This window comes from Penicillium brevicompactum, assembly GCF_028827555.1.
Source record: "Penicillium brevicompactum strain IBT 35665 chromosome Unknown utg000003l_segment0_segment0, whole genome shotgun sequence".
Classification (NCBI taxonomy): Eukaryota; Fungi; Ascomycota; class Eurotiomycetes; order Eurotiales; family Aspergillaceae; genus Penicillium; species Penicillium brevicompactum.
The window spans coordinates 2,174,312-2,201,510 of record NW_026623206.1 but is presented as its reverse complement, the minus strand read 5'-3'; the positions used below and the strand labels follow the sequence as shown (position 1 = coordinate 2,201,510).

General features: G+C 50.4%; 12 protein-coding genes across 12 annotated transcripts; 8 read left to right on the top strand and 4 right to left on the bottom strand.

Annotated features, from left to right (window-relative positions):
- Positions 1–870: 870 nt before the first annotated feature.
- N7506_004719 (uncharacterized protein) lies at positions 871–2,364 on the bottom strand (the record flags this gene model as incomplete). Its single annotated transcript, XM_056954013.1, has 2 exons — positions 871–2,234; positions 2,256–2,364. 2 exons carry the CDS (start codon positions 2,362–2,364, stop codon positions 871–873), a joined length of 1,473 nt encoding a protein of 490 aa, XP_056812902.1.
- Positions 2,365–3,431: 1,067 nt separating this feature from the next.
- Positions 3,432–4,701, top strand: N7506_004718 (uncharacterized protein; the record flags this gene model as incomplete). The annotated part of the gene is made up of 6 exons (XM_056954012.1): positions 3,432–3,478; positions 3,543–3,945; positions 4,016–4,174; positions 4,238–4,299; positions 4,370–4,474; positions 4,530–4,701. 6 exons carry the CDS (start codon positions 3,432–3,434, stop codon positions 4,699–4,701), a joined length of 948 nt encoding a protein of 315 aa, XP_056812901.1.
- Positions 4,702–4,930: 229 nt separating this feature from the next.
- On the top strand, positions 4,931–6,078 carry N7506_004717 (ribosome biogenesis protein BRX1; the record flags this gene model as incomplete). Its single annotated transcript, XM_056954011.1, has 2 exons — positions 4,931–5,160; positions 5,229–6,078. 2 exons carry the CDS (start codon positions 4,931–4,933, stop codon positions 6,076–6,078), a joined length of 1,080 nt encoding a protein of 359 aa, XP_056812900.1.
- A 687-nt stretch (positions 6,079–6,765) lies between these two features.
- On the top strand, positions 6,766–7,854 carry N7506_004716 (F-box protein; the record flags this gene model as incomplete). Its single annotated transcript, XM_056954010.1, has 1 exon — positions 6,766–7,854. One exon carries the CDS (start codon positions 6,766–6,768, stop codon positions 7,852–7,854), a length of 1,089 nt encoding a protein of 362 aa, XP_056812899.1.
- Positions 7,855–8,640: 786 nt separating this feature from the next.
- N7506_004715 (Rab family GTPase) lies at positions 8,641–9,547 on the bottom strand (the record flags this gene model as incomplete). Its single annotated transcript, XM_056954009.1, has 5 exons — positions 8,641–8,765; positions 8,813–8,893; positions 8,949–9,338; positions 9,445–9,457; positions 9,527–9,547. 5 exons carry the CDS (start codon positions 9,545–9,547, stop codon positions 8,641–8,643), a joined length of 630 nt encoding a protein of 209 aa, XP_056812898.1.
- A 499-nt stretch (positions 9,548–10,046) lies between these two features.
- On the top strand, positions 10,047–12,413 carry N7506_004714 (chromo domain-containing protein; the record flags this gene model as incomplete). The annotated part of the gene is made up of 1 exon (XM_056954008.1): positions 10,047–12,413. The coding sequence occupies one exon, from the start codon at positions 10,047–10,049 to the stop codon at positions 12,411–12,413; it is 2,367 nt and encodes a 788-aa protein (XP_056812897.1).
- A 94-nt stretch (positions 12,414–12,507) lies between these two features.
- On the top strand, positions 12,508–14,163 carry N7506_004713 (uncharacterized protein; the record flags this gene model as incomplete). The annotated part of the gene is made up of 3 exons (XM_056954007.1): positions 12,508–13,104; positions 13,157–13,512; positions 13,572–14,163. 3 exons carry the CDS (start codon positions 12,508–12,510, stop codon positions 14,161–14,163), a joined length of 1,545 nt encoding a protein of 514 aa, XP_056812896.1.
- A 413-nt stretch (positions 14,164–14,576) lies between these two features.
- Positions 14,577–16,449, bottom strand: N7506_004712 (putative ATP-dependent Clp protease; the record flags this gene model as incomplete). Its single annotated transcript, XM_056954006.1, has 2 exons — positions 14,577–15,964; positions 16,026–16,449. The coding sequence occupies 2 exons, from the start codon at positions 16,447–16,449 to the stop codon at positions 14,577–14,579; spliced, it is 1,812 nt and encodes a 603-aa protein (XP_056812895.1).
- Positions 16,450–17,010: 561 nt separating this feature from the next.
- Positions 17,011–18,828, top strand: N7506_004711 (FAD-binding oxidoreductase; the record flags this gene model as incomplete). The annotated part of the gene is made up of 2 exons (XM_056954005.1): positions 17,011–17,793; positions 17,842–18,828. 2 exons carry the CDS (start codon positions 17,011–17,013, stop codon positions 18,826–18,828), a joined length of 1,770 nt encoding a protein of 589 aa, XP_056812894.1.
- A 415-nt stretch (positions 18,829–19,243) lies between these two features.
- Positions 19,244–19,732, bottom strand: N7506_004710 (FAM207/SLX9 family protein; the record flags this gene model as incomplete). The annotated part of the gene is made up of 1 exon (XM_056954004.1): positions 19,244–19,732. The coding sequence occupies one exon, from the start codon at positions 19,730–19,732 to the stop codon at positions 19,244–19,246; it is 489 nt and encodes a 162-aa protein (XP_056812893.1).
- A 633-nt stretch (positions 19,733–20,365) lies between these two features.
- Positions 20,366–21,855, top strand: N7506_004709 (glycerol-3-phosphate dehydrogenase family protein; the record flags this gene model as incomplete). Its single annotated transcript, XM_056954003.1, has 5 exons — positions 20,366–20,415; positions 20,476–20,575; positions 20,636–21,599; positions 21,655–21,706; positions 21,777–21,855. 5 exons carry the CDS (start codon positions 20,366–20,368, stop codon positions 21,853–21,855), a joined length of 1,245 nt encoding a protein of 414 aa, XP_056812892.1.
- Positions 21,856–22,311: 456 nt separating this feature from the next.
- Positions 22,312–27,028, top strand: N7506_004708 (putative glycogen debranching enzyme Gdb1; the record flags this gene model as incomplete). The annotated part of the gene is made up of 3 exons (XM_056954002.1): positions 22,312–22,529; positions 22,591–26,908; positions 26,960–27,028. 3 exons carry the CDS (start codon positions 22,312–22,314, stop codon positions 27,026–27,028), a joined length of 4,605 nt encoding a protein of 1,534 aa, XP_056812891.1.
- Between the last annotated feature and the right edge of the window lie 171 nt (positions 27,029–27,199).

The window sequence follows — 27,199 nt, the reverse complement described above, 5'->3', positions numbered from 1 at the left end:
ACATTGTGGCTTCTGAGCATGTCATTTCGCGCGTTCTTATGTTGATAGGATACCCCTTTGATATGCAATCCTACTGTTTCACTTTGACTCGGGAGAATCTCTGGTTCATCTTCCGTGGTCGCTATTCTCGAAATTTTCCTGACACAGATATTTTATGAATATGGGACCAGGCTCTCGATCGATGCTCTATTATTGAATGAGTGAGAGTTCTCTCTCTTCTGTTCATCCCTGATTAATAGAGGTCATTTACACCCGTGGACCTTGTATGGTGCTTGCCTTACTAGATGTCCTCGACATTTCTTTTCTTATGTGAATGTCTAGATTAAGTCGAAAGCATTGCTCGACCTCGGGAGTATGAGGTTGTACGGCTAGGTCGAGTGCGGTGGTCATAAATTAGTGAATGCTCTCACCGCTCAGCAACATCCCATGTGGTGTAGGGGTTATCATCGCTCGTTTTCAAATGGGTTTTCACCTGTATTGTACCGTGCAGACCGGGGTTCGAATCCCCGCATGGGAGTTTATTTTTTGTCTTATTATTTTTTTCATATCCTTCAAATTGCTCTCAACTCCTTGGATTTTTTTTAAACAGGTGGACAGTTTTCAAAGGGATTGGACAGCAAAATATCGTCAATTTTGTCTCTACGGAGGAATCCAAGCCACAACACATATCCATGAACCCGCAAAACATCGAGCGCTTGGAATGATAAGCTCTCCGGAAAAAAAGCAGATTGCGGAAATAATACAATCTCCAGCGCAAGGTATAGGCCATCACAATCCATTGATGGGAGAAATCCAAACGAAGGAAATCCAGGAAATCCAGGAAATCAAGAAGGAAAACCGGGACCCAAATGAAACTACTTCTCCTAGCTCCTAGCTTACATCAAGCTCAACGACAACACTCTGGCTCCCCATAGGTGGTATGGCTATGTCCTCCCTGGGGGGCACATTTTCATCAATATTGATGACAAGAATGCTGTTTTGAGTAGTAGGGTCTGTATGGCACACTGCCAACGGATCAGTGGCTCGCGGGTTACTCAAGTCAGTGGCGGGCGTACCTGAGGGAGATGGGCTTGGATACTGGGCGGTTGGTCGCCAGAGAACCAAAGCTTTGTCAAGATTCTCCGTCTCGGATTTTGCAGGAGATGATGCTTGTGGCGAAGGAGGCAGAGGCACTTTGGTATCGCCCGGGAAACTCCGCAATATATCCTCGTTGGGTGGTGTTGAGAATTGTTGCGAAGGAGGCATTGAAGTCCAATTGGTGATTGTTTCCCTTGTTTGCTGCTCCTCATTCCGCGGAACTGGATTATCCTGCGGGATTGATAGTGCATCCGGCCAAAAGAGATTCAGATGGGCTTCCTGCTGCTCATCATTCTTGATGACCGGAGATGTTTGGCGAGACATGAGTTGTGGTTCCCAACTGAGAGCAGCAGTGTTCTGATTGTGGTTTTCCCTCATTGTGGCAGGGACATCTTGTGGCACAGATTGAAGCGGGTATATGGCAGAGCTACTAGAGATACTTTGGTGTTGAGGCTCAGGTGCTGTGGTTGCAACATGTGGCGGTACAGATCGGAATGGCTCCCAGTTCATAGGCGAAGTATTTTGTTGCATCTCCTCGGATTTTATGACCGGGTCTCCCATGTGAGAAGGCTGTTGTCCCCATGTGAAACTCGAAGGCAATCTCTGGTAAGGAGCTTGCATCCCGAGATCTTGGACTCCAAAGTTTGCATGCATGCCATAGGGATAGCTCGTGGGCATGGTCTCAGCGGGCCAGCCATTCATGGAAGAATCTGGCGCATTCTCGTTAGATTGCGAAGCTCCATGCTGCATGCTGATTGCCTGTTGGAATTGCATCGAAGCGTAATCTTGAGGGTAATATTGCTGCCGGTTCATGGTAGCTTCTGGCATTGTTTGGGAGCCATAGTGTAGTTGGTTCGGCATCGAGCTGCTTTGCGTGCCTGGCTCGGACTTAATGAAGGGATTGCTCTGGGAGGATGAATCGGTCGAAGGCATCGTAGGCATCATTGTAGGCACCATCCCAGGTTGGTTCATGGGGAACATGTTTTGCGTCTCCATTGGAGGATCCACAACCTTGGCCTTTTTGGACTTTCGTTTTGCCCTTGGTGCGGCTGTGCCTTCCATTTGCTGTCGAAATCGAGAATAACGCATGCGAGCAGCATGACCGTTGGAGATCAGGAGATCGGAGGCAACTCGGTTCCAATCGATCTTGACCATCACTAGTTAGCACTTCAACGGACGATCACTAGAGATGGAACTGACTGATTTTAAGTCTGTCTGCTTGATTATTGCATAGAGGAACTTTGCAGTGGTACTCTCAGTATCCAATACCTTCTGGCGTTGGGACATATTGTAGAATGTCAGTTGTAGTGAGAGATAATCTGAGCTATGGGATGAGAAAAGATAAGACTGAACACTTGGAGTTGGCTATATACGCAAGCTGAAACCAATAGGTCACTTTGATATGCACATGTTATCCAGACTTGCTATTGGTAGTGAGTATATGATCTCTTTGTGCTGCATGAACATGAGAACAATGGAATGCTTACGAAATGAATTGCTGATCGTGGATGTCTATCAGGTTGGGTCACCCTGGTGAAAGGTATGTACGTGCTACACGAAGCTGTTTGTCTATCTAGAGTGCGTCCCTACATTCAATACACCCTGCGTCATGGAAGAGAAGATAAAGACACGCATAGACCTTACATGTTAAAACAAGTTCTACAAAAACTCTCGCGAATGTGACAAGCTAGCATCTGAGCCACGCGCCACCCAAATACATGTTACGCCTGCGCACGACGGGTGTGGTAAATGCTCCAATATGTAGGTCAAATGCTGTCATTTATCCTGGTTTGAATAGATGATCCTACATACGTGACTTGTACTTCCTGGTTACGACGAAGAGCTCGATCGAAAACTTTGTTGTTTTTAGATCAGGTTTAAAAGAAGTCGCTGATCTTCATCTTGATAGAGAACTCCTGCTCGTAGTGCATAGTATCCCGCAGCCAACGCTACATAAATTTCATCAATGGATCTTGCTACCCAAATTGTCGGCGGCATTGTGTGGAAAGCCACCAGAAGAAAGCTGTTGGTAATTATTATCCAATTCTTACATGCCCAAATACCAAGGTTCTTCATTCACCCATACAACTCTGCTCTTCTTGTTCCAAAAACACTGATTTTTCATGGCAACAAGGAAATGTTTAGAGCAGAGGCCCGTATGTCAGTAATGAGTAGGCATGAACGTTATGCGTGGCAGCCGCTAAAATGATCGGCGGTAGCCCGGAAACGCCAGTCGGCCGAGGGCAAAACACAGACAACATACAAATTCGACTAATTTCCACTGCGCACAACTTTGGCTTCTGCCAACTTGAAACTAAACTCCCATCTATATCAAGCATATTTATAGCTTGAAGATGACCTTGATCGCGATAGGAGCCTGTTACATTGACACAATCCTGACGTGAATTCACCCCACCTCATCGAAACATTCTGGGAGAGTTTGGAGACTGATAGAATCTCGACAGAGTACCTTACTATCCAGAGGAAGATGAGAAACTACGTTCATCCAGTCTATCCCGCCGCAGGGGCGGAAACTGCCCGAATAGTCTAGAGGTCATGGGCCAATTGCTGCAACATGGCCCCACGATAGACAGATCTTCACTGAATCTAATCTCGGTCCTACCATCATCATCTTCAGTTTTGTCCAATGGCATCCAGAAAGGTCTTGGAGATCTTGTGCGGATCGAAAATTGTATCTATCGTGAACAATTCGCCGAGCCAGCATCGAGCTACATCATTATGAGCGAGGCTTCCGGCAGTCGAACAATTGTCAATTATAATGAGCTACCGGAAATGAACCATGCTGAATTCATGTCTGCGGTTGAGCCTGTTCGAGGTGCGACCGATGTGCCATGGTTTCATTTCGAGGTTTGTGAAATCCGAAGGCAGCGGCCTCGTGGATGTCTAGGCTATAGAGCACTCGCTGACATGGAGCTAGGGTCGTATGCCGAGCTTGACGCTTGATTATATTCAGTATATTCGCGATTCTTTCCCAGGGGCCACTGTCAGTGTTGAGGTTGAAAAACCAGGCCGTCAAGGCTTGCAGCATTTGGCCGAGATGGCAGATGTTGTGATTTACTCGAAAGGCTGGGCCCAAGTAAGAGAAGACAAAACAGACCTGTCACTGGACATTTAACAAGACTTTCTAACAACTGAGCAGGGCAATGGATACACATCCGCTGAAGATTGCCTAAGAAAGCAAATGCCAAAGACCCCTAAGGCGTAAGCTAACTATTCTCATGTGGACTTGAATCAACGACAAATTCTAACTTGGGTGCTTTTTTTTCCCCAGGTCATTGCTATGTTGTACTTGGGGCCATGATGGTGCTGCAGCACTTGAGCCAAAGACCGGGAAATTTGCCCATGTTCCGGCACACACCGACCAGCAGGTCATTGAGTAAGCTAAGCTTCATCCGACCCTGTAGATGGATACAAAGACTAACAATCAATAGTACAATCGGTGCTGGAGATACGTTTATAGCTGGGTTGTTATACGGGCTGATCTATCGCAGCAATGATTGGGACTTCCAAAAGAGGTTGAAATTTGCAAACCGCTTGGCTGGCCTGAAGGTAGGACAAATTGGTTTCGCAAACCTGCATCGGGCATTGGGCCTGCCATATTAAGTCACAATGGTTTGCTGGGAGTGAAAATGTGGTCTGGGAAATCCAAATGAAATTGACAATCTGGGTTTGTACATGCGTTGGCGGTGATGGACAGCAGATCATTTTCTGTGGAGACAATATCACGTGATGAGGCGGTGTGAAACAAAAATATTCTGCCACTAACTTTTCGGTCTCGGGCTACTTTTGCACGATCCATTTTAATACCATTTTAACAATATCACCTGTTACAATGGCCTCCGTTTACAAGAGTGTTTCAAAGAAGGCTGCTCAGCAGGCCGAGGACTCCTCCGACGAGGATGTCCAGATGGAAGAGTACCTCGACGGAGAGAACGACACCACTGATAGCGAGGAGGAAGATTCCGAAGATGAGGGTGTTGAGGCCATGAAGAAGCAGCTTGCTTCCGGCTTCATGCCCAAGACCAGAGTGCTTATCTTGACTTCCAGAGGTGCCTCTTACCGGTATGTACAATGCGCTTCATAAAAATGGTCCCCACCAGTCAATATCTGACGATTTGCGTTTTCAACAGCCACCGACACCTGATGTCCGATATCTGTGGTCTTCTCCCCCACGCGCACAAAGAGACCAAGCTTGATACGAAAAAGAAGGCCGCTGGCTACAACCTCCTCCTCAACTCTCTTGCCGACCTGCACTCATGCAACGTTATTTTCTTCCTCGAGGCCAAGAAGAACGGCCAGGATCTTTACCTCTGGCTTTCTCGCCCTCCCAACGGCCCCACCATTAAGTTCCACCTCAACAACTTGCACACAATGGGCGAGCTCGGCGCAGGATTCGCTGGAAATTGCCTGAAGGGTGGTCGTGGTCTGGTTGTCTTCGACCGATCCTTTGACGAGGCTGGCCCCGACATGGGCAAGCCCGGTAGTGAGTACCGTGCCCTTGTTCGCGAGATGCTGCGCGGAGTGTTCTGTGTGCCCAAGCGCGGTGTTCGCGGCATGAAGCCATTCGTCGACCGCATCATTGGTATCTTCGGAGTGGATGGAAAGATCTGGATCCGGGTCTACGAGATCCGCGAGTCCGAGGCCGGTGGAAAGAAGAAGGAGGGTGAGGAGACTGTCAAGCCCACACCGAAGGGCAAGGATGGTCTCCCCGAGGTTACTCTGGTCGAAATCGGCCCCCGCTTCGTCCTGACTCCCATCGTCATTCTCGAAGGCAGCTTTGGCGGTCCCGTCATTTACGAGAATAAGGAATACGTCAGCCCCAACCAAGTCCGTAGCGAGATTCGCCAGGGCAAGGCTGGCCGATACTCCCAGCGTCGCGATGGCCAGACTGATCTGGTCGCCAAGCGCTCTAACTTGGGACTGTCAGACAACTCTGTTCGGAAGGTTGATGCATTGGACACAAGGAAGCTGTTTGCATAGGGGGTTCACGTTTTTGTTTCGCGTTATTTGTCTCTAGACTTGATATCCCTCGGGATGATGTTTCGACTACATGTGTATATTTGATGCGACGCTCTCATCATGGTCCCTTAAGGCGTCGGGGCAATGTCTCATCCTGGTTAATTTCAAAAAGTTGATTATTCCTATCTCTCCAGTCTTTTACTCATCACTCGCATTCGAACGCCGATGGCTTCACTCCTGTCCGCTGCAAGGGGCAATGGGGAGAGAACCAATTAGCTAAGCGCCATATAAAAGCCCCCGGGGTCCGCGATTGCGACACATTCCGTCGTTGCTTCTCAACTCCATCAATCATGGCATCGTGTCTAATGGAAAGCCCAATGTGGCCGCAAGGAAATGATCCTCTTGATATGTCCTCCATTCAATATACACCATCTTCTATTTCGACCAACCCCAACGGCGGGGCTCTTCTCCAATAAGCCACACCGTACCCGCGACAAGTGTTGATTGCCTCAATCCGTGACAACACTGTCCAACTTCCCACCTTCAAGTAACTTGAATTATCGTCTATCATATCCATCTACAATTTATTGAGTACGCAAACAAGAAACAACAGGTACATCATATGTCGACGCCTTACCATGACTCATTCTAATAGCTCCAGAGCCCCGAAGCAATCTAGATTCCAATAACAACACAAACACGTTCACCATGACCATTGACCATCTTGCAACGGAGCTTCTGCTCCACATATTTCGCTCCTGCGATTCATTATCCGATGTTTTGAACCTGGCTGCGAGCTGTCGTCGGCTTCATCGCGTCTTCGACTCCACAAGCAAGCTCCAAATCCTCGCCAGTACTGCGGAGAATGAGTTCGGACCACTTGACGACATCATTCAAGTAGTTACGCAAAATGAAAGCCAGCCAGCTCATCACATCCGACGTACCGCGATGTCTGATTCTCTGCTAAAGCAGGTGATCAAGCTAGGAATGGTGGCAAAGAAGTGGGAAACTATATTCCCCTTCAAAAAGTGGAAGTTGGACTATGAGAATCGCCGCTCACTCACCGACGAGGAGCGCTTACGGCTACGTCGAGCAGTGTACCGACTATGGCTTTATCATCACGCTTTCCATTCTCATGCATATGACCGGCATTCCCGCAGCTTGCGCCATGTTGTGATGGAGCGTGCTCAGCTTCTTCACAATTGGTCCACCGAGGAATTAGCAGAGATTGAAGACCTGCGTCTTGTAATGAAAGACATTGTCCAGAACCACATCTGTCCGAGTAACGGGACCATTCAGCGCAAATTCCGCAAGCGTTTCCCAACCAGCAATCAGCAGCTGTCGTTCAACATCCACCTCAATTATCCTGCGCCATCAGCATATTTGTCCTCAAACGATGACACTTTGGGTAACAAAAACCCAGGTGCATCCTTTCAAGCGCATTTCCACACTGCGCATCCAGGCAGTCTCACAGGATCTTCAGCTAAATATCGTTCTCGGTTCCGCAATGACCTTTCGCATGATCCTGGGTACGAAGGCTGGGGTGACGAGATTCCAAACTATTATGTTCTGCAGGACATGCTGAAGCTTGACCCTGGTCAAATATTGTGGCTGCGGGACAATGCTTTGTTGAAAGAGCAAGTGGAGGGGTACGTGTGGTCACTGGGTGAATGGTTCCGTGACAATGGCGAGACTTTCGCAGATACGCTGGAGTATGTCATGAATGAAAGGGGCCTTGATGTCAGCGAAGTGAGGTATGCTTTGGCAGATCGGCAGATAGGGATTGTATTGAACTAGACATGTCACATTGATAGCATCTGCAGATAGATTGATAACCATTTTTAATGATGTTCTTGCTTTTTTGAATGCATGACAACACAGATTTGCTTGAATCCACTGAAGGCCAGCGATACTCGTACAAGGATTGCCCAGGTGCTTTGTAGCAATTCGTACAGCCCCGTAGCTTTTTTGCCGGCTAGACCTAATTGACCTTATTAAATAACGATCTGCCCACAAGAGAGAGCATAAAGACGCTAATTATTAATCTAAGTCCATTAAAGGCTAGACCGGAGAAATAAATTGTCCTGTGGAGCGTTGTGGAGCAGTGGCTCCATTGACACGGCACTGAAGCCCAGAAGCCCTCTTTTATGCACTAAACAAGCTCGTGGGATTTTAGAACTACGCTGGGCAAGAGGTGGATGAATGTACTGATTTTCAAAGCTCCATAAAAAATCACGCAGCCGCAATATTAGACGCCCAACCAAGTTCATTGCACCAGCATTTGTGTCCATTGGAAGAAACATATCAAACACAGTTGGGCAAACAGTAAAAAAAAGGGATCAATTTCGTTGAGGACCACAGGGTGAATGAGAAAGGAAAAAAGACGGGTGAAAGGGACGTTGACATCCTGGACATCAGTCCCCGTAATCCCTCATGGTCTTCTGTGGTCACGAACAGATCCCGCCTGTGTATCATCTTTGTAGCTGTCGAAATCCGGACTCCAACACAGATCAAGACCATCTCAATATCACATCGCAAAAGAAGAGTCGTGGCGGTCGGGGCATCGTCCTCGCGAGGGGTAAGTTAACAGCAGCCCTGCTTCTGCTCATTGTCGTTCTTGCTCGGGTTGATAACGGGCTCACGAGTGAGGACCTGCTGGCCGCCTTCTCCGTTGTCCAGAGCCTTGCTGGAAACAATGCGGTAAATTTCTGTCACGGTTAGCATTATCAAGATGATCGCAGGGATAATCACTAACCTGTGAGGATGTTCTGGAAGGCCAGCTCGACATTGCTGGCGTCGAGGGCGGATGTCTCGATGAATGAAAGGTTGTTCTCGCCTGCACCTTGTCAGCGTCATACACACAGGGTTGAATGTAGATTGGGGGAACGAACTGGCAAACTGCTTGGCCTCATCTGTGGGGACTGCACGAAGGTGGCGCAAATCGCTCTTGTTACCGACAAGCATGATGACGATGTTCGAATCAGCGTGATCCCGCAGCTCCTTCAACCACCGTGTTACATTCTCGTAGGTTTGGTGCTTGCTGATATCGTAAACGAGGAGGGCACCGACAGCGCCGCGGTAGTAGGCAGAGGTGATTGCACGGTAGCGCTCCTGACCAGCAGTATCCCAGATCTGTGCCTTGATAGTTTTCGAGTCGACTTGAATAGACCGAGTCGCGAATTCCACACCGATGGTTGACTTGGAGTCCAGGTTGAATTCATTGCGGGTGAAACGACTCAAAAGGTTGGATTTACCGACACCAGAGTCTCCGATAAGCACCACTGTTCATTCCAAAATACGTCCAAGGTTAGTCTCGGGTGTCAAAGGCATACAAGGGGGACGAATGCTGAGGCGAGGGCGGGGATCATCTCGAGGTGGCGACGTTACCTTTGAAGAGGAACTGTGGTAATATAGCCGTTAGTTTACCGATCTGAGATATAGGAGCCTTCAGTGTCCATATTCAACTCACGTCATATTCGTCGTTGGCCATTTTGAATGTAATCGAGCAAGTCAAGCTCGAAGTGTGGTATTGAAGTACGGGTAAACGTGGCGGATGGGTGTTGACTGGGGTACTGGAAAGCACAAGAGTCAACGACGTCAGCAGTGGTCCAGCAGTAGAAATAAATGAGCCAGGCTGTACACACGGGAAGAGGGAATCAGCAGGGGTTAATCAGTGATGCCTTCGCGGGTCGAATGTCTCTCCTTAATCGTGCCGAGCCCGTTGTGGTCTAGTGCTTGGATCACGTGAGCCATCACGCGCAAGGCGGTATCTTTCCTTTTACGGCAGTAACCCACGCAAATCTACGGAGTATACTTATTCTTTGATGCGGGCTGTTTGCTTGGGAGTTTCCCCATAAATCTCATCTTCTATTTGCCTCATCTCAAACTCTACTAGCATCGAACTATGTCTATGCCAATCTTCCAATTGTTACCTTGCCAAGGAAAACATTGAAGCACACAAGACTCGGCCGGTGTTGGCATTTTCTACTATGTCTATGTCTCCTGATGAGGGTGACCTGAGTGATGCCATCTCTATGACATCTACTCTGGTTAGCGATGAAGACCAAGAATTTGAAGTGGAGCGCATCCTTGCAGAAAGAGAAGTCTCGGACGAAGAGGGTGAAGACTCGACTCGGTATCTGGTTCAATGGACTGGCTACCCGGCACATAGACATAGCTGGGAACCCGCTACGGCTTTCAATTCAAAGGAGACTTTGCAAAGCTGGGGAGCTAGAAAACGGGAGATTGCCTCGGGCAAAAGGAAACCATTTGATGTTCGGAGCTGGGAGGTCCACTGTAAACATGTGGCAGCGGAGACAAAGAAACGGAAAGCAAAGCGAAAACGTTTACGGGATTCCAAGACTCGACAGGCTAAGAAAACCGGGGCTCCCGCGAAGACCAACTACAATCTGGTTGATGTTGACAGACGCAAATCACGGCGACGTTCTTCCGTGGATTCAGTGGCATCATCCGCATTGTTTGTTCCAGAAAACCACACACCTCCTTCACTGGAGAATACGGCTTCTACCCAATTCCGAGAGCAGCAGGATAATCAGCATCCTGGGACTCCCCCTCTCCAGGCCTCATCCGGTCGATTTGTGTCAGTCAACAAGCCCTTTCCGCCAGGGGAAACCAATTCTCCCCAGTCATTGGAAAAGCAAAATTCAGAACCTTCGGCTACAGCAAGCAAACAGAAAGCCACACGCGAATCAGCTTCCCACCTCGCTCGAGCAGCAGCAGCAAACTCCCGCAACAGTAGGAAATCAACGTCCGCGCCGTCGGCTGGACCAGCGAATACGGAGAGTGAGCAGCCAGCAGGGTCTCATAAACAGAAACCGCGTCAGCCTACATTGGCGACGGGCTCCAAGAACACAACGATCAAAAAGCCAGCGTTAGCTGAATTTGGTTCGCCTCGTGAGCGAAGGGAGGCGCGTCAACACAGATGGAGTGAAAGGTCAATGCCTCTTGCTTCGGCGATTGACCGCAAAAAGCCATCTGAGTATGCACCGCGCACGATGATGAGTGACGGCACTCCAGCCATGCTCCAGGCAGACAGCAGCCGCACATCTGAGGAAACACAGCATCAGCTCTCCAGTGAGCTGCAAACCAGCATCGTTGGCCCACCAAGCCCCTCTGACGAGGTATCAAACATAGCAGCTCCACAATCAGCTGGACAAGAAGTTCCCTTGCCCACGCCCGTGCCTACCACGGCATCTGCAGTGTCACAGTCCCCCAGTTTTGCTCAAAACCCCCTAGGTTCATCGCCGGCTCTGTCATTGGCAAACTCTGAAACTAATATCGATGAAATTTTCAACCCACGCGGATCACTGAGTCCAATTGGTCCTCTTGATGTTTCTCTCGAGGGAACCACAGGGACTGATCTTATCCAAACTACCGAGCCTCCAGATTCGAACATGGCTCCTCATTCACCTATCCCTATTCGACCCCGTGTGTCTATCGAAACAGGGAATCTCACCGAGAAGGAAAGCTTGCCTAACACCCGTGATACAGGACACCGATTTGGCCCCTTCACACTTGAGTCTCCCGCGTTATCTGTCGACATACCCAACCCTTCAAATTATTCTGTGCAATCACCCTTCGACCGGAGGTCTCCACCTCCTCGAGGCTCACCTGTACGACACCGCTCGCCCGTTCGTCGACGTTCTCCGCCTGGAGGAACGTATCGGCCTCGACGACGCTCGTTCTCCAGAGACCGATCTTTTTCACGATCCCCTGAACGACGGTCAATCTCCTCAAGACGTTCACCTTCCCCGCGACATCCATCTCCGTCTCGCCGTGATTCTTATCGCTGGGCTTCTCCTCCTCAGGAATCAACTCAACGCCGTGTGCCAAGGGGAGGCGATAGCTATAGACCTAGCTTTGACCGCCGGTCTATTGCCTCTGAGAATCCAAGGTCAGCTGACTTGCGACACATCTCATCGGCGAATGATCCAGCTGCCATCCCTAAAGAGCCAAAAAGCATGCGCGATGGGTCCTCGACATTTTCTGCAAGGGCCCTCGAAAGAGCTAGGGCTGCTGCTCTCATTGCACAGATGCCAGTTCGCAGCACCCCAAAACGCGCGAACACGACCCCTGGTGGCTATTGGTTTGACAGGGACAGGAATGAGATTCTTGTCGATGTTTATTTCGGGCCGATGAGACGAGCTATCGGTCCCCTCAGGCTTTGCGGCTTAGATCGCCTCGTCAAAAATGATTTGGTTAGGATTGGAAGAAACCCAGACGGCCCTAATTTCGAGATTTGGTTCAAAGATGTGTGCACAGCGGAGGAATTTGACCGGCTACGTGAACCAAACGTCAGTCTTCACCCTCATGATTTGTCTATCACTGGAAGCTAACCCACCACAGGCTAATCATACCGTAAATACCGGATGGTTCGAGGGTTTTGCAGATAACAACTCCAAGTTGTTTCACATGGCGGAAGACCTGCAAATGGACAACCGGATTGCTGTTTACCAACTCCCTATCTGGGATGGAGCACCATTGTATTCAATTGTTGCATGGCCTCGCGGGTCTCCTACTTTCCAGTTCCCCTCTGCGTCGAACGAAACCTTGCCATTGGACGTCGAAATTCCGTTGCTCTTTGCGGTGCAAGATAGGCTTCTGCCGATCGAGACGCTTGGTCCCAGAATACCCTCAAGGCCCAGAGAGGCACCAACTCCAGCCTTGGTTTCAAATCCACAGGTGTCACCCCAAGCCGACAACTATCACCATGCCCCGACTGGTTTCGTACCACAACTCCCGTCAACCACGCCAGATGACGTGCAGCGGGAGGCAACGGCCAGACTTGAGGCACTCATGGCTGAAAGGAAAATTGATGTGAATGAATTAGCCTCAATTGAAGATGGCGTGAAGGTTTCGAGGGCAAACTATTTCTATTTGCATTTCCCCTCGGATGACGATGAAGCACAAACGGACCTGCATCTTCTGAAGTCATACTTGAGCATTCATGGAATGACCGTGCTAACAAGCCTTGACCCCAATGGCTGGTCTAACTTTCACAACAACAGCAAAATGGGCGTAGTCATAGTATGTCTCCATCCGCTCCTCTAATTTGAGCAGCAGCTAACCACGATCACAGTTCCACGAATCATTCAGCGGATATTCGGAATTGCAGCCTGCTCTCAATTTGGTGCTCCACAATTCCATGTTCAATTACTGGGTCATCCGGATCACAAAGCCCCTCCAGTTTATGGACGAGCGATACTTTTCACTCAGTAATCATTGCACTCGCATGTTCTTGAAGGGCGGTGTTATACTCATCACCGAGGACACGCTGGGAGATTTGAAGAATTTTGCCATCACGCTTCAGTGGCTTCGGCACAGGATGAAAACCAAGCAACCATCAACTACCTACCATTTCATGCTTCACCCGGGGATCATGGAATGGATAGAAAAAAGACTGGGCGATGAGAACTTTACGAAAGACCACGGACTGTAAGTTATACCTTTTGCTCGTTACAATTCGAGGGGATCACTAACCCGAAATAACACAGGCTGGGGCTCATCAAAGCTCTGATAATGAAATTGAACGTCTCAGACCTTCGGAAAGAGTTGTTCAACAATTCCAGCCTCGACCCCGATTCCTCAAACCCAATCATCTCCTACCCAGTGCGCGGTTACGGTACTCGCACCGAACACGTTGAACCGAGAATCAAAGACACAGCTCAACGCGACGCTGATCATCTAATTGAATTCTTTGCAGGATGGGCACTGCTCAACAGACAGCGTTTCAAGCACTTCCTTGTTCTGACTTCCTTCCCCAAATCTCCCATTTCACAGCGTTGGGCCTCATGGGGTCACATTCGTGTCATCCATGATGGTTTCAAGGCTTTCTTCGATCGCTTCCACGTGAAGGACGCCAACAACATATGGGCCCTTCTCTGCAGTGAGGCCAGGCCAGGCTCGAGTCGACCGACTACACCTGTCTCTGCGACAACCACACCGCGTACCCCGGTTTGGCCAACTCAAACTACCCAAGGGCTTGCCCAATCTGTTTTGCAAGGAAATCAGGGAAACAGGAGCGCAAAGTCGCCTCAAAAGTCACCCCAGAAGTCGCCCCAGAAGTACCCTGCTCCTTACCTCTAATGCTGCTGCTCCCAGGGCCTTCTGTTCGCTTTGTGGATTCCTGCTTTGAACTATCTTTGAGATGACTTCCGTTCGGCCACGGCCAACGAAACACGATGAGCGTCTTTAATCGCTGTCGTTCTTTTTTTTTTCATTCTTGTCTTGATACTTTTATGATACCCCATTTGGTGCCCTTTTTCTTCTTCGTCTACAGTCAGTTAGCTAATCAATGATGGGCCTTGATAGTATGACACATTTTTACTGCATCCTGGTGCATCTAATATTTAAATATGGGGATACCCGTATGCACGTGTGATAATTGTCAAAGGAGTTCAAGTGTTGCTAATCGAAAGAATAATTGCCGCCAATACATGCGATACAACGGAACCCCCAGGAACCATCAGTAGGGACTTAGAGACAAGATACCATGAACGCTAACCAACTGCCTTCGTCCTGTACTCCTGGAAGTTGGAAGGATGAGAGGCTCCACCTTCATCCTGGGCCTTCTTCTTATCCTGTTCCTTCTTCGTCTTCTCCTCCCACACGCTTTCCTCGGCGGAAATCATAGCATGGAAACGACCGCCCTGACCACGGGCAAGATAAACAGGCTTCTCCTTTCGCTCGGCAACAGCCTCTGTTACGAGAACAAATTTCACACTTGATCCCGGTGCTTCGAACATCGCATCACTCAGAATAGTTTCCATCTCCGTGCGCAGAGCTCTTGCTCCAGTGCCCATGGTGAATGCATTCCCTGCGACCTTCTGAAGTGCCGGCGTGGTAAATCTCAGTTCGATACCCGAGAGAGAAAAGAGTGTTGTGTATTGGGCGAGTAGGGAATTGCGCGGCTCAGTTAAAATGCGCATGAGTAAAGGCTGAGATAGGGTGGAGAGAGCTGCTGTAACTGGGATTCGACCAATCAGCTCTGGGATGAAACCGTAGCTCTGGAGATCAGAGGGTGTTATTAGGTCGAGGGCGTTGAAGAAGGTTGGCTCGGCGCCAGAACCAGCTGGCGATGCGGATGCGAAGAAGGGTAGATGCTTCTTATATAAGGCTTCTTCCTCGGACCCGGGGAGAATTGGGAGGGGTTGGCTTGGTGATATGTTTGATGAACCGGGGAAATCGTTGGTGTTCGAAGGTGTGCGGACGGGTTGGCCGAATCCTATGGATCCACGGGAGATTCGGTCCATGATTGTTTTGTGAAGTCCGACGAAGGCGCCGGAGAAAACGAACAAGATGTTGTCTGTCCGTACGTTGTATACTTCGCCTTTCGCGGCTGGATTGGGGTTGTTGGGTTGGAATGGCCCGTTTCCTAGCGGGCTGTTGGAAGGGAAGCTGTTTGGGGGGCTGGTTGCCCGAGGGTTCTTCTCCGGCTTTGCTTGCACTTGCACAGTTGTGCCTTCGATGATCTTGAGAAGCGCCTGCTGAACTCCTTCGCCTCCCACATCTTTGCCATGACTGACTTTCGCTGCTGCGAGCTTGTCAACCTCATCTAGAACGATGATTCCGCGCTCCGCCTGCTCCACGTTGTAGTCCGCCGCTGCCAAAAGTCGGTGAACACACTGTTCAGCGTCCTCTCCGATGTAGCCAGCCTGTGTGAACACCGTGCAGTCAGATATGCTAAAAGGCACAGAAAGAACTCGGGCAAGTGTCTTTGCCATCAGCGTCTTTCCGACACCTGATGGACCCAGTAGTAAGACATTCGACTTCTCGAGCTGTAGCGGTGACGAGTCGGTGAGTTCTGGTTGCTCTAGAGGTGTAGAATGCTGGCGAGTTTTGGTCGCGTTGGATGTACCGGTTCCCTTGTGAGGAAGTGCGAGCTCATCTATCATGTATACTGCGTCAACAATTGACCGACGTCATCGGCAAGTGGATAGACAAATTACCGTCCAAGGGGTGGCTTTCGAGCGCCTCTCTGCGCTGACGCTTGATAGTAGCTTCAGCCTGCTCTTCTTCCCGGCGCACTACCTCCTGCACTCGCTGATAATGGTTGTATACGGCGACACTCAATATCTTCTTTGCGCGGTCCTGCCCCACAACATACTGATCGAGGTACTGCTTCAGCACCTTTGGCGTGATGCGCGGGGCTCCAAATGCCGGGGTTGAGCCCAAGGGCCCTGGTGTAGGTAGCCCCGTCTCATAACTGCCTGAAAATGGTTGACTTGTGAATTCGGACCGGTTGAACTGTGATAACGTTGGATATCTAGTTGAGCTAGATAGTTGCCGTACGGACCAGGATGGTCTCAGTGGCCGACGGGCGGCGCAACGGGCCACTGCAGTAAGCCGACCTTGAAGAGGCCTTAAAAACATTGCGAGACCACGAGGATAGTCAAGAGCAAGAAGAGAAGTGTGTTCGCATCAGATACCGGATAGCTTTCCCCGCAGGCAGGTGATCTTATCTGATGAGGTAATCGCTCCGAGCGCCGACATTCCGACATCCCGACATCATGAGCTTTCTTCGGTAAGGCTTTCAGGTCTGCTTTCTTCACCGCATCACAATCGTGTATGCGCATCGAAGATCGCTGCTTATCTCTTTGCCTAATGTATGATTTTCGATCATGAACTCTTTTCCGTCCGCCTGGTTGGGGGTCTTGAACTATTGGTCGAAATTCTATGAACCATTGTAACCCGTCTCCATAAAATTGTGCCTCAAGATGGAGATCCTGCCCAATTTTGGGCAACTATTGTAGTGTCTGCATTAGTCTTGTCCCACACTGTGATTCAAGCGCGAATACGCTGTACCTGAGAGAACATGTACCGAAACAAACATATAAAGCATCAAGTAAGGGGGGGAAATCGGGAGGAGACCGCATCCCTTTCCGCGTCAAATTGACAATCACACCGTTAAAAACCATTCTCACCCCACGCGTCATGGTGCGCTTATTCTCGATAACCTTGTTCGCAAGTCTTGTCATCGCCGCTCCCGAGACAGGCCGGTGCAGATGCCGACCGCACAATGACTGCTGGCCCGCCCAACAAGAATGGTCCAGCCTAAATGATACCATACAAGGGAATCTGGTAGCAGTGAGGCCTGTGGCTTCAGTCTGCCATTGGACAGAGTTCGACGAAGCGGCTTGCAAAGCCACCACGGAGCAATGGCATGATTCTCTTTGGCGCGCTGCGCAGCCCGGTGCTGTGCAGTGGGAGAATTGGGAGTCATGGGCGGAACACAACCAGACCTGCTACATAGAGTCGCCAATGAACACTATCTGTGGACAGGGTAGGGTTTCATTGTACTCGGCGAAGGTGCAGACAGCGGAACAAATCCAGCAAGCCGTGGCGTTTGCCCAGACGCATAACCTGCGACTTGCTATCCGGAACTCCGGTCATGATTATATCGGTCGCTCGACAGCCCCTGAGTCATTGCAGATCTTCACCAATGGCATGAAGGATATCAAATTTGTTGATAACTTTGTGCCAACTGGTGCGCCTGGGGGCAAGGGTGAGGGCCATGCCGTCACGTACGCGGCGGGCGTTAATTTGGCCGAGCTATACCAAGCTGCTGGAGATAAGAAGAGAACTATTCAGGGAGGAGCTTCGCACACTGTTGGTGCCGCTGGGGGATATATTCAGGCGGGAGGCCATTCGCCCTTTGGTACGCGGGGAGGAATGGCATCCGATAATGCCCTCGAATTTGAAGTTGTGACGGCCGATGTGAGTGGCTTCCTCGTGTTTCTGAACACGCAACTAAGTAATCACTAGGGGAAACTTGTTATTGCAAATGATTATCAGAATAGCGACCTTTTCTGGGCCCTGCGAGGCGGCGGCGGAGGGACATTCGGTGTCGTCGTCAATGTGACTGTCAGGACGCTCCCAGAGACACCTGTGCTAGTGACGAATCTGAACTTCACAACGGCGCTGGGTGATGAACAATTCTGGGAAGCAGTGAGCGAATATCACGCAGCGTTGCCAGCCCTAAACGACGCTGGTGGCTCTGGATACTATTTCGGATACCCCATTATGTCGGTCAATTCGACAAACACGGTGTCCGTGATGACTTCGTTCATGTGGTTCGCAGGGTACACGAACACAACTGCAGCGGACAAGCTTTTGGAGCCATTGCATTCTGCATTGAGAAAATTGCCTGGTGTGAAGGTCCATCACTCCAAGATCCTTATGCCATCTGTGGACTCAGTCCTTGAAAAAAAATGGTCGGGAGATGGAGGTGACGCCACTGGTGGTGTTGCCGCGCTTATCTCGCGTTTATATTCCAGGGATCTGTTAGCATCCAAAGACGGACCCGGTCGACTGGTCAAAGCATGGAGGAGCCTCAGATACGGGCCTGGCGATTCGTTCCGTGGCCATGTCGTGGGAGGAGGTGCCGTTGCAGCCAATGGCAAGAAGATTGATAGCGCTATCAATCCGGCTTGGAGGAAGACCATTACTCATTTGGTCATTTCGAGAGCATGGGGAGCAAATGCAACGGTGGAACACCAACATGCCATGATCAAGAATGCCACTGATGTTGAGATCCCGCTCATTCGTTCGGTGGAGGGTGAAGATCAAATGGGCTCATATGGCAACGAGGCGCATCCATACGAGCCTGGTTTCCAGCAGTCATTTTGGGGAGATAATTATCCTCGTTTGTACCAGATCAAGCAGAAATGGGATCCCAAGGGACTCTTCATTGCTCGGATCGGGGTGGGAAGTGAGGACTGGGATGATGCGGGGTTGTGTTTGAAGAAATGAGTTGGTTGGTGGGAAAATTTTGGTTGTATAAATGCCCATTTGTTTATAACCCTACGGTCGACCGGTTTGCAGGACGATCGGATATAAAACTCTTCTATTTCGGTTTTGTTGGGTATTTGATTATGTACTGTGATGCGCTATGTGCTTTTTGTGGCCTGATCCAGTCGAAGCCGTTCCGAGTCATACTGGTGAGGATGACATTCGGGATGCAGGGGAGTTGGGCCCTTGTTGTAATCACTTGAAGTGATGCACTCATGCTCGAGGCGAAACGCATGGTATCCGGTTCAATATCTTCGCCGGTTGCGTTTCGTCAGATCTCTGCAAACGCATGCCGGCACATGAACCAAGTACAACAAAGGCTTGGTTATCGATCGATAGGGTTTGTCTTGAACCATGGTCGAGTTCATGTCTGAGTTCATTTGTTTTCCTTGAACACAGGCTGCTTGTCCATCGTTTGGGAGATGAAGTTTCGGAGGGCAGACCACCGACCGGCGGTCGGATTCGACTGAGCACTTGTCTCGCCACTGGTGGGAGCAGGAGCAGGCCTGGTGATATTGGACATCTCGGTCAAATTTCTGTTGAAGCGGTCCCGCTCCAACTTCTCCAACTTTTCGCGACGCTTCAACGCACCGGGCTTGTGTCGTAGGGTCTTCTGCTTGATGACGTTCGCTTGGCTGGCTGCATCCTGCTCTTCAGCGGCCTCGGGGAGAGCATCGGCCAAGGATTCGAGGTTGGCGACGAGTTTTTTGGAGGCACGTCGACGCTTGGGCGTTTTTGCCGAATTCTTTTCGATTTTCGAGACCAGTGCGGCCCGCTTGATCGTCCGCTTGTCCCTCTTGCTCGTGCGGAACTCGTCACCAAAAATGTTATTCGGTGCGCCTTTCGCGGGGGCAGTTTTTCCCATTTTGCGTATGGGGGCCTGTCCAAGAACGATAATTAACCGGCTGAAAGTGGAACAAGATAAGTCACAGTGCAGGGCTTACCATATTAAGCATGTGAGATCTACAGCGGAGAACAGTCGGAGACGAATTTGCGGCGGGAAAAGCGAAAAGCCCCGGTTGCTCAAAACACTCACCGCCTTCACCGCCTACGCATCCACTCTCCCCACCATTTCCCTCGCGATCTCAACGTTGTTTGGTTTATATCCAATGAGCTAGCCTGCACTAGTTTGTTCGCAACCAAAGACACCTCCAAAAAGGACACTGTGACGTTATCGCAATCCTAATCTTTTTGTCCAGTACTAATTGGTGCTGCGTGATTTAATCCCGAGATTTCTGGCGATCCACCCGCTGTGACATCAGAGGCAGACAATCCGGCTGCTGATACTATTGGGTCCCCAGCACGAGACCTTTTTATGGACAAACCTCTCACATTGCGTCGGGTCTGCTTTCCTAGTCTCTGCAAAGCTTTCCAACCTCGGCCACGGTACCGTATTCCGCATCCATTTATCTCCCGATCATCCCCGTCGGTGTCTCTTTTCACCTTTAAATCCCTCTTCCCCAGATCTGGTTTCCGCAGATCATTTTCTTCACACAATATGGGTTTTCAACAAAAGCACAAGATCACCGTCGTCGGCTCCGGCAACTGGTAAGTGGCATGAAAACACGTCCAATTGAGAAGAATTGACGCCAACGAATTGTTTCACAGGGGCTGCGCTATCGCTAAGATCGTTGCCGAAAATGCGGCTGCTTACCCCGACCTTTTCGAGGAGAAGGTAGAGATGTGGGTGTTCGAGGAGAACGTTGAGGTCCCGCAAACATCAAAGAACTACAACGCGTCAAATGCTGGCCCTCAGAAGTTGACCGAGGTGATTAACTCTGTTCACGAGAACGTCAAGTACCTTCCAGGCATTCAGTTGCCTGTCAACCTCCACGCCAACCCTTCCCTGGAGGACGCGGTCAAGGACAGCACCCTGCTCATCTTCAACCTGCCCCACCAGTTCATTATCAAGACCTGCGAGTCAATCAAGGGCAAGATCTCTCCTTACGCCCGTGGTATCTCTTGCATCAAGGGTGTTGATGTGAACGCCTCCGGTATTCATCTCTTCTCCGAGACCATCGGCAGAATCCTCGGTATCTACTGTGGTGCTCTTTCCGGTGCCAACATTGCCAGCGAAGTCGCCCTTGAGAAGTGGTCCGAGACCAGTGTGGCCTACGACCCTCCTCACCAGGACTCCAAGGCGCCCACTCCTCAGCTCACCCCCACCGGCTCGCAGACCAACCTGGTTGAGTTCCAACACAAGGATACCTCCGGCCAAATCTCAGAGGTCAAGCTCCAGGCTCTGCCCGTTTCCTACCCCCCAGTTGACCACGCTCTGTGGAAGTCCGTCTTCCACCGCCCTTACTTCCACGTGCGCGTTGTCAACGACGTCGCTGGTGTCTCCATCAGCGGTGCCCTCAAGAACGTTGTCGCTCTGGCCGCTGGCTGGGTTGTCGGCATGGGCTGGGGTGACAACGCCAAGGCTGCCATCATGCGTGTTGGTCTGATGGAGATGGTCAAGTTCGGAGACACTTTCTTCAGTGCTACCATCGATAACCGCACTTTCACCGATGAGAGTGCCGGTGTCGCCGACTTGATCACCTCCTCCAGCGGTGGTCGCAACTTCCGTTGCGCCATGCACAGTGTCGAGCGCAAGCTCCCTATCGAGGAGATCGAGAAGCAGGAGCTCAACGGCCAGAAGTTGCAAGGTACCTTGACCGCCTACGAAGTCAACAGCTTCCTGAAGAACCAGGGCATGGAGGATGAGTTCCCTCTGTTCACTGCCGTTTACCGTAAGTTCTTTTCCCAAATATCATCTGCCATTGATCTCAATCTAACGCTTTGCAGGTATCTTGGAGGGAACTATGAAGGTCGAGGAAATTCCCCAGTACATTGAGCGGTAAAAAATCCCTGCAGCCTTTCATTCGATGTTTGTGTTGCTTATCAGAAATCCGTGTTTTTTCTAACAGCCCTCCTTCCCGCACTTCACCTGCATCCCAAAATTCTGGAGACAAAGACGGCGCTCGGTTCGGTGCTGCACGATTATGATTTCGGCTGGGATGATATCGACTTTTGTATAGATTTTTCATGACCTGTATTTATGAATTGCATGTACCGACGACTTCTTAGACATTATGATTTTTTCTCATTAGAGCTCTTTTTTGCAATATCAATCCTAATCCATGTAGAAAGCGTACGAAGTACAGCTGGACGCTTGGACGCTATAAATATTCGCGGGTTGCAGCCAAGGAACATGCATGATGTCATCCTTCCCGCGGTCTGGGCTTTTCTCCAGGAACGAGATGAGGGGAACGCCGGGTCCTCCTCTCCCCAGGTCTTTCCTGCTTTTTCTTCTTCTCTCTTTTATAATTTTTTTCATAACGGTCTTTAGTCCATTTTCACAGTTCTCCAATTAGCTGTTCTTTCCCTGTGAAAGTAGGGCGAATCGAGATTCTCCGTGACTCTCACAATCCGTTGGTCTAGACCCCGGAATTGTTCGTCGCAATGAGCTCCTCTCGCCAGGTCTACTTGCTTCCATTGAAGGATGATGGAGCCCCAGATGTGCCCGGTGGGTTCATCTACCTGGCCCCTCCACCAAAGGAGGGATACGTTCTCCGTTTCATCATCGAGGGAACGAGCTCCATCTGTCGGCAGGGTAGCCTGTGGGTGAACATCCCCGAAGAGGGCAAGCCATTTGAGCGTCACTCGTTCCGGGAGTTCAAGTATGTACCTCAATCAATCTCCCTTACAGATTCATTTGAAGCGCGCGACTGACCAAAGTAGATTGCAACCCAATTTCAATGAGAACATCCAGATTGATATCACTGTGAAGTTTGCTGGATCGTTCGCTTTCTATACGACGTTTTCCCCACTGCCAGAGTTCTCCGTCGAGGATGTGCCCACTCCTGAGCCTACCCAGACGCCCGTTCACTATATTGACGTGTCTCCGAGACTCACAGTCCAAGGAAAGGAACTGCCGCTCAATGCCTTGTCCATCTTCTCGGTCATCTCCAAGTTTATGGGCGAGTACCCCACAGACTGGGACCGACACCTTCGGGGCATCGGTCAGCGAAACTACAACATGGTTCATTTCACCCCATTGATGCAGCGCGGCGCGTCAAACTCTCCATACAGTATTTACGACCAATTGGCGTTTGACAGCGCTTACTTCCCCAATGGGGAAGAAGATGTCTCTGCCCTGGTTGCGAAGATGGAGAAGGAGTATGGCCTTCTCACTTTGACTGATGTGGTCTGGAACCACACAGCTAATAATAGCAAGTGGCTGGAAGAGCACCCCGAATCTGGTTACAGTGTAGAGACTGCCCCCTGGTTGGAGGCAGCTCTTGAGCTAGATACTGCTCTATTGGAATTCGGCGAGAAACTTCAGGACCTAGGTCTCCCGACAGAATTCAAGACCGAGGGAGAATTGGTCACAGTTATGAACGCGGCGCGCAAGCAAGTCATTGATGGAATTCGTCTTTGGGAGTTCTATGTTCTTGATGTCAAGAGCGACGTCAAGGCGATCGTGGATACGTGGATCAAAGCCGACATTGACCACAAGCTCGTTGAACACCAGGACATGCAGCTGTTCAAGGGCTGGTCCCTTAACCAGCAGGCTAATGTTCTCCGGGAGCTTGGCATTCCATCGGTTAAGCAGGTTCTGGGAAGATTCGGTCGTACCGTGGATCCTCGATTCGGTGCTGTTGCTCTTAATGTGCTCTTTGGTGACTACGACGAGGCAAACACCAACCTCGCCGAGGTGGAAGAGGCCGTGACCAATCTGCTCAACGAAGCAAACTTACCCTTCTACAAGGAGTACGATGCCGATGTTGATGCGATCATGGACCAGCTCTTCAACCGCATCAAGTATCTGAGAATCGAGGACCACGGCCCTAAGATGGGCCCTGTCACGAAGGAGAACCCTCTGATTGAGACTTACTTCACCCGACTCCCTCTTAACGAGACCACCAAAAAACATGACGCTAAAGCCCTGGCTTTGGCCAACAACGGCTGGATCTGGAATGCCGATGCTATGCGTGACAACGCCGGGCCCGATTCCAAGGCCTACCTTCGCCGCGAAGTCATCGTTTGGGGTGACTGTGTTAAGCTTCGCTACGGATCTGGCCCGGAGGATAGTCCTTTCCTGTGGGACTTTATGACCCGCTACACTCGCCTGATGGCCAAGTATTTCGTTGGATTCCGAATCGACAACTGCCACTCCACTCCATTGGTTGTTGCAGAATACCTGCTTGACGAAGCTCGCAAGGTCAGACCTGACCTGACCGTGTTTGCAGAGCTCTTCACCGGCTCCGAAGAGGCCGATTACGTCTTTGTCAAGCGCTTGGGAATTAATGCCCTCATCCGTGAAGCCATGCAAGCTTGGAGTACCGAAGAGCTCAGCCGTCTTGTCCACCGTCATGGAGGTCAACCAATCGGTAGCTTTGAGATGGACCTTCCTTCTGCTGGAAGTAGCCACGCCATCGCCTCCGCCAGGTCTGGCAAAAGTGATGAGAAGATCACTCACATCCGGCCATGCCCCGTACCCGCTCTGTTCATGGATTGCACCCATGACAATGAAGTACCGGCCCAGAAGCGCGATGCTAGAGACACCCTTCCAAATGCTGCCCTTGTGGCCATGTGTGCATCTGCCACGGGTAGTGTGATGGGCTACGATGAGATTTACCCAAAGCTTATTGACCTTGTGCACGAGACGCGCCAATATGATTCTGCATCCTCGGATTCTGATAGCCTAGCTATTGGCTCTGGTGAAGGTGGAATTGGTGGTGTTAAGAAGCTTTTGAACGAGCTCCACACTATGATGGGTGTTGAAGGATACGATGAAACTCACATCCATCATGATGGTGAGTATATCACCGTGCACAGAGTGCACCCAAAGACTAGGAAGGGTATCTTCTTGGTTGCGCACACCGCGTTCCCTGGCAACGAGAGTGGTGCCATTCTGGACGCCACTCATATTGCTGGCACCAGTGCCAAGCACATTGGGTCATGGCAGCTACAGGTCGAAGCTGGCGATGATGAAAAGACGAAAGCATTGGCCGATGAGAAGTACTTGAAGGGTCTTCCCAGTCACACTCGCGACATTGAAAGCACCAAGATTGAGCAAAACGACCAAGAAGTCATCATCTCTGTTCTGGACACTTTGGTTCCTGGATCCATTGCACTCTTTGAGACCTGGATTCCCGGTGCTGACCATGCGGATGGCTTTGAAAACAACCTGGCCAATGGTGCTGACGAGGCATTCTCTGACCTCAGCTTGGTGGATCTCAACTTTGTTCTTTACCGCTGCGAGGCCGAGGAGAAGGACTCCAGCGATGGTCAGGATGGCATCTACCAAATTCCCAAGCTTGGACCGATGGTCTATGCTGGTCTCCAGGGCTGGTGGAGTGTCCTCGAGGACATTATCAAATACAACCAGCTTGGCCATCCCTTGTGTGATCATTTGCGAGAGGGCCAATGGGCCCTGGACTACATCATCGGACGCCTGGAGAAGGCAGCCGCAAAAGAAGGCTATGTCGCCCTTAAGAAGCCCGCGTCGTGGCTGCGTGAGAAGTTTGAGGCTGTCCGCAGCTTGCCCAACTTCCTTTTCCCGAGATACTTTGCAATTATCGTGCAAGTTGCGTACAACGCCGCATGGAAGAGAGGTATTCATCTTCTGGGAGACAATGTGCGACACGGCCAGGAGTTCATTCACCAGCTGGCTATGGTGAGTGTTCAACAGACTGGCTACGTCAAGTCCGCCTCTCTGTGGCCTACCAAGATGGTCCCCAGTCTCGCGGCAGGCCTTCCTCACTTCGCCGTTGATTGGACAAGATGCTGGGGCCGAGACATCTTCATCTCTATCCGTGGTCTTTTCCTTTGCACTCAACGCTTTGATGATGCCAAGGAGCACATTATTGCTTTTGCCAGTGTCTTGAAGCATGGCATGATTCCAAACCTGCTAAGCAGCGGTAAACTCCCGAGATATAATTCTCGCGACTCTGTTTGGTTCTTCTTGCAGTCCATTCAAGACTTCGTTGAAATGGCGCCCAATGGTATCGAGATCTTGCAAGAGAAGGTCCCAAGACGATTCTTGCCTTACGATGACACTTGGTTCCCCTTCGATGATCCTCGCGCGTACTCTGAGTCGCCCACTCTGCTTGAGTGTGTTCAGGAAGTCTTCCAAAGACACGCTTCTGGTCTGTCTTTCCGTGAATACAATGCTGGTCCAGACCTTGATTGCCAGATGAAATCCGAAGGCTTCCAGATCGATGTCAAGGTTGACTGGGAGACCGGTCTCATTTTCGGTGGTAACCAGGATAACTGCGGCACCTGGCAAGACAAGATGGGAGAGAGTCCCAAGGCCGGAAACAAGGGTGTTCCTGGCACACCGCGCGATGGCTCTGCCATCGAAATTACCGGTCTGTCCTACAGCGCTCTGGCTTGGGTTGCCCGCCTTCACGAATCGAAGGCATACCCTTACGAAGGTGTCGACATTGGCGACGGAAAGAAGATCAGCTTTGCCGAATGGGCTCGCAAGATTAAAGACAACTTCGAGCGATGCTACTTCGTTCCCCTTGACCCCAAGGAAGACAGCCAGTACGAGGTGGATGCCAAGATTGTCAACCGCCGCGGTATCTACAAGGACTTGTACAAGTCCGGAAAGCCCTACGAGGACTACCAGCTCCGCTCCAACTTCCCCATCGCAATGACTGTCGCCCCAGAGCTGTTCACGCCCGCCAAGGCCCTTGTTGCCCTCTCGATCGCCGACTCCGCCATCGTGGGTCCCGTCGGTATGTCAACACTCGACCCATCCGATCTCAACTACCGACCCAACTACATCAACTCCGACGACTCGAATGACTTTGCCACTGCCAAGGGTCGCAACTACCACCAGGGTCCGGAATGGGTCTGGCAACGTGGCTACTACCTGCGTGCTCTGCTGCATTTCGATCTCCTTCGCCGAAAGACGTCGGAGGAGCGAACAGAATGCTTCCAGCAGGTCACTCGGCGTCTTGATGGCTGCAAGAAGGCATTGCGGGAAAGCCCCTGGAAGGGGTTGACTGAACTGTCCAACAAGGCTGGCGCGCATTGCAATGACTCGGTGAGTTTCTTTTCTTGTACGTGTGCCAGGGAAACATGCTAACAAATATAGTCGCCTACCCAATCCTGGTCTGCAGCTTGTCTTCTCGACGTTTACTATGACGCATCTCACCATTCGTAAATTCCATCTAGAACATTTGGATACGATTAATTACCTTGAACACAGCATATGAGAGATAGATATAATTGCATCACGATTTTCTAGCGTTTAACATTTTTATGGTGTATCTTCTATACAAGTGATATTTCGAACTGCCATCTTGGAAAAACCCTCAGGCGGACTGCCCGGGTG